Below are 5,651 nucleotides of genomic sequence, written 5' to 3' on the forward strand. Positions count from 1 at the left end.
TACACCGAAAACGGGCAATAAGGTTAACTTGTCATGTAGAGTACACTGAAAAGTCCCACAAGATTCGAAACTATCCCGACAATCTTTGCAATCAGCTAATCACGTCTTGGAAGAAAAACACTCGAATCACGGAAATATGGAGGCTGCCCCTCTCGTAAGTCTAACGTCGATAGACGTTCACGAATCCGAAGCAAAGGTCTTCGACGACCACGAGGCGTTCATTTCTCTCCTCTCTGAACACGATGTGGAAACTTCTCGGGGAAAATTGCGTGTGAGTCGGCAAGGAAAGGATGGAAAACCAGCCATCGTCACCTTTCACGATATTGGACAGAATCACACATCAGCATTTCTTGGTTTTTTCAACTTTAACGAAACGCGGCCTCTTCTTGATCATTTCTGCATCTACCACATCGATGCTCCAGGTCAGGAAGAAAACAGCGATGAGCTGCCAGAGGAATACCTTTACCCCACGATGGATGAGCTATCGGACATGGTTGGGGAAGTTGTAGATTTTTTCGACATCAAGCGTTTTATTGGCTTCGGTGTCGGTGCAGGAGCTAACATCCTAAGCCGATATGCGCTTTGGCATCCTACAAGAGTTGAAGCACTATTGCTGGTGGAGTTAGTGGCTTCTAATGGAGGATGGATTGAGTGGGGGTATCAGAAGGTATGCGCCAAAAAGTCCACATGCAGAAAATATAGCCATTTAGCATGCTCCCGTGTTTGTACATGGACAAATTAAATATTAGTCTGGGAAAGATGTTAATTATTCATAAAAGCGCGTAATGCATTAATACTGTTTTTGTGCCCAAACAATAACTCCATTAGTTCGTTTTCCTGATAAAATCTAGCTTGAAATATACCACAAAATATTGCCAGGGAGAAAAGTGATCAAAATTCCCATTTAGTGGTGTAGTGCCAAATTATTTAAAGTAGATAGCAGCAACACTGCATATATGCATTTTTTTTATCTAAGTCCATGCACTTAACTTTGTACAGCTAAGAAGTACACTGTGTAAACATCCTATTGGCATGATCTTCTCACTTTTGTTACTTTTAGTGATGCCATACTCTATAGAACAAACAGCTGTCTACATGTAAATGTGAGCGCTAAATGACAAATTCATTACAGAAGACCAATTCTATTGCAAGACAAAGGGTAGAAAAAATAGACAAATATATTAGATAACAACTATTTTAAACAAGAAAAATATTAAGACTCTTTTAAAGGAATGAGAATGCAAATAATTTACTGCAATTAACTCAGAGATTCATTTTGCAGTGAGAAGATAAAAAAATAAAAAATAACATTCAAATGTCATTTGCCATTTAAGGCGTGCACATTAAGAAAGCTGTTGTATTCATATAGTGTGGTAGTCGCACAAATAAAAGTAATAAAAGCCAATACTGTATTCTTAGAGTTATATTGATAATTCCAGTTATATACTTGTACACTGAGAAACCTGACTGTTATTATTGTACTGCAGTTGTTAACTGCTTTTTTTTCTGCTGTGATGAAGAAATTTAAAAGCGATTTATAATACAGAAAGGTCATCTTGATAGTTAAATAACAAGTGTGCAGAAGCTCATGAGTTTCATTCTACCTGCATTCTTCACAACTAACATTTTTTTTCTCGCCCAATAGTTATGAATGAAGGGTATACATACTAGTTACATCTTTCATAGGCACAAATAACATAACAAAAATATTTGTATAAATATAGCTATAATAGCTTGGTGGCTAATATCACCTGACCGGTAATCCCACCTGTTATTAATTTGAAATCTTTGCCAGTAATTGCAGCTTTTCTTCTCAATTTTGCAAGCAGCTCTGCATACGTACCTTATATCGCTGAGTCATACTATTTAGCATGTAATGACAAAATTGGATTCTTTCATTTTCATACAGTTGTGTGTCAGACAACTGCAAAGCAAAGGCCTGACGACATTTGTGGAAGATTACCTTCTCTGGCATCATTTTGGCAAAAAGACAAAGGAAGAAAACATGGATCTTGTCTATGCTTTCAAGCAGAGCATCCACAATGTCTTAAATCCTCGCAACCTTTCTTTGTTGATTAACTCTTACCTGCATCGCACAGACCTTCAGATAAAGCGGCCCGATAAAACAAGCACCAAGAGAGTACACATACCCTCCTTGAAGTGTCCAACTTTGTTAATAACAGGAGCCGACTCACCGCACCAAGATGATGTTGTGGATACCAATGCCAGATTAGATCCTGAGATATCCAGTTACTTCAAGGTGTCAGACAGTGGAGGAATGCCATTGGAAGAGCAGCCGCATAAAGTGGCAACCTCAGTTATCCTCTTCCTTCAAGGCCTTGGTTATTGTAAGTGCAAAATTATCTAACCTTTAATTTTGCTTTGTCTCTTCACTGTTTAAAACAAACAGTGATCCATTTCCTGAAAATGATGACTGTTTACTTCTATGCATAGATTTGATTTCCAGCCAGGGGAAAGTGGCTCATGATCAAACCTCCACAGGAAAAGACCACACCCAATAATGGCGGAAGGGGGGGGGGGGGGGAAAGAGCCTTGTCAGAAAGGAAATTCTGTTCCAGATTATCCCCTAGGAACTTATATTGTTATTATTGGGTGAAAGAGTATTAAATTTTCTCAGATGGAAAGGATGGCCTATGGTTGTGGTAGGCTGCTAACTGGCAGGGATAGTAGGCCGGGAATGGCTTAGAAAAGAATTCTACAGGATGACACAGTGAAGTAAACAAATAATGCTGAAGACTGTTTACACTGTAGCTTAAATGTTCCTCTTTTTAAAAAACCCTTGCTAATCAGTTTCGTTAATCATTAAAAGAGTTAAAATGGACTACAGTTGTTTTTGTTCTTGAGCATATTGACAATCACTTTTATGTTACAAACTGTGACCACCCCACGCGGCAACAAAAACTGAAATTTGAGATCATCCTGCGTAGACAAAAAACTCTTTTGTCTTGGCCCATCTAATACCTATAAATATATGCGCAGAAAGTGTATTCTGGTTAGTCAGTCCTTTCTGAAGACAATGAGAACAATAGGGGGCAAAAAATCCCTTCTAGGGGAGGCAGAAACCGAATGCGATCATGCAGAAAATCGCAGCCAGTTTTGGCCGGCACTGGAGTCAGTGTACACTGTAAGAATTCCTAATCAGGAGTAATTTTTTTGTCCTTTCTAGTGACTCGTCTCCACACTCAACCACCAAAGGTCCCTCCTCCAGCCTCAAGAGAACCAAGCGTCTGCTAAAGTCAGGGAAAGTGTACTTCTTCACAAGAATCACGCTATAGTTAAGGAGCATCCTCAAACTGCACATAGCACAGATAGTATTCATACTAAAATAATCACAGTCTGCAAGTACAAAGTTGGGGATTTCACACAACTGAATCTGACCTCTTGTGATTAAGTTGCAGTATTTTAACAGGACTTTGTAAGCATCAGCCTGTGTATCAGTAATAAATCTCTGCATAGCATCGTGATCACCTATCACAATTGCATACATGTATGTAAAATAACTATAACATTTTTTTCGATTGAATACCTCACAAATCCAGAATAATTCTGTGATAAGAACCAACACACTGTCAGATCTTTTTGATTAGTATTTTCTTACCTTGGTTGGTGCGACATTTAAGTCTCAGTGACAATAACAGCATCTACATGTTATGTCAAGCAACAAACTGCTGTCACTGGAACACTTTAAAGAAAGTGAAGTTTCGTGTTAAGACAACTTGCCCCTGATGATCAGCTATTATTGCAATTGTCATAACCTGCAAAACTGAACTTTTGTCACAAGTTTCTGATGAAAAATTGGATGTTGATCACTGATCACCCCAGAGGGTTGAGTTTGATTTTTTTTTCTTTTTTTGATGAAAAAAAATGATTTAGTGAGAGTGCAAAGAGTGATATTAGGTGTCTAATGTAAAACCTATTTTCAAGTTCGGCTTTTTTCCCAGTTCTCTGTTCTTCCTCCTCCTGAAGAAGAAGGAACAGAGAATGTTGGTACAAGTCTAATTTTTAAGCCCCAGAATCAAAATAAAAATTCACCTTACTGTTCTTAACATATTTCCCATGCTACTAGTTGGGAGATTGTGTTAAAATATCTGAAATGTTACACTTCTCTCATGATCATTTCCTTTATCCTCCTGCATCTCAATGTTTAATCAGGTAGTAATGTTGTAATGGGAAATAAGATTTTGGTCACTGTTGGTCACTTCCAATTGAGACTAATTTGCATACAACTGGTCGCAGGATTTTCGGTTTTCCACCTTTGCAAAAGCTTGCAAAAATATTGCAACAAACAGCTTCTGTAATTACAAGGAACTTTTGTAAATAAAAAAAAATCAGCAAACTTTCTGAAGATGAAAGCAATTCCAACAGATGAAAACAACTTCCTGGACTCTGCGATGGTATTTGGAAAAGTTGGGCCAATTATTTCAAAGTGCTTCTCATCAGCACAGGCATGCACCTCGGATGACATAGTCCTTTTAACCGAGGATTATTGGACCCATTTTTAAACTCTTCATAGGGTGTGCGCGCATGTAAAACCATCGGCCCAGATTGTAAGCTACAAGTGTAAAAGTTTTATTACATTGATGACAGCAAACTTATAACTAGATGCTCTCAGGTTGTGTCAATATCAACACACAAATTCTTTGAAGTTGTCCCCATAATTTAAGCTCTTACATGTATGTTAGTAGTTGTGAGAAATTATGTAAACATCAAAGCAATTTGCCTTTGGTCACTCACCATAAATTTCATTACGAGAATCACGACCTACATGTTTCATGAGAAATAGACGATCACTACAGGGTACAAAGATAGCAACAATCAAATTAATGATATTCACAGGCAATTACTTTTAGTCAATTACAAAGCATATTAAGTAGTCTTGAGCAGTGATGGGTGTATGAAATGAGTAACTTACTAGTCACTGTGTGTTTCATGGAACAAATTTGTTAGATAAGTTGGTTGTAAGAACTTCTGTGTTAACTTAATAGTTAATAAAGTGAGCTGTAGCAATTTCATGAGTTAACTCTTGGCCTGTGTATACACAAGGGCGGGTGGGGGCAATAATCTTTCCCTTCGGCCATCTTCAATACTGTTGGATTAACATGGATCATCAGTGGAAGTCCTGTTATTTCTTTTCATAAGACAGAGTCTGTCTGATGAAAGGAATAACAGTCATTTCCAAAATGCCCGAAACAGTGATATAACCCCCAAATGCCTAAGAATACATACACCAGCAGCTTGAAATCAACAATATTTTATTCCCCATACAAAGTCTTAAAACACGTTTAAATTCTCAACGGCTGCCTGTAACCTAATATTGCTTGCACTCAAAAGTCATCGTCCCCCCAGTAATTAATTATTACACGCTCTCTAATGTGCGAACTTGGGCTGCCTGTGGTTTAATATGACCCTTAGGCTTTTGAGTACTAGACTAGTCCTCTTTGCATACAAGAAAAAAACCCTGGTAATTCCAAAGTAAATGGTAAAATTTGCTCACGAGGAACCCTTATACCTTCATAATCTAAATTTAGAATATCGAACTATTAAAATTTGCTCAACTGCAGGTTACATCCATAAAATCCGTCTCCCTCAAGTCCAGTCCAGTCCGAAGATGAGTAACCCCGTTTTACGGT

General features: G+C 38.0%; 1 protein-coding gene across 1 annotated transcript; it reads left to right on the forward strand.

Moving 5' to 3' along the window:
* The first annotated feature begins 79 nt into the window (after window positions 1-79).
* On the forward strand, window positions 80-5,028 carry LOC146467233 (protein NDRG3-like). The gene is made up of 3 exons (XM_085126291.1): window positions 80-667; window positions 1,910-2,348; window positions 3,188-5,028. Exons 1-3 carry the CDS (start codon window positions 137-139, stop codon window positions 3,253-3,255), a joined length of 1,038 nt encoding a protein of 345 aa, XP_084982417.1. The 5' UTR covers window positions 80-136; the 3' UTR covers window positions 3,256-5,028.
* Window positions 5,029-5,651: the final 623 nt, after the last annotated feature.

This window comes from Pavona decussata, unplaced genomic scaffold, assembly GCF_977016875.1.
Source record: "Pavona decussata unplaced genomic scaffold, jaPavDecu1.1 SCAFFOLD_137, whole genome shotgun sequence".
Taxonomy (NCBI): domain Eukaryota; kingdom Metazoa; phylum Cnidaria; class Anthozoa; order Scleractinia; family Agariciidae; genus Pavona; species Pavona decussata.

Excerpts from the sequence above, each read along its gene's own strand:
- LOC146467233 (XM_085126291.1), top strand. The coding sequence starts at position 137 with ATGGAGGCTGCCCCTCTCGTAAGTCTAACGTCGATAGACGTTCACGAA. Across the intron at positions 668-1,909 it reads TTGAGTGGGGGTATCAGAAG|TTGTGTGTCAGACAACTGCA; the intron begins GTATGCGCCAAA and ends ATTTTCATACAG. Across the intron at positions 2,349-3,187 it reads CCTTCAAGGCCTTGGTTATT|TGACTCGTCTCCACACTCAA; the intron begins GTAAGTGCAAAA and ends TGTCCTTTCTAG.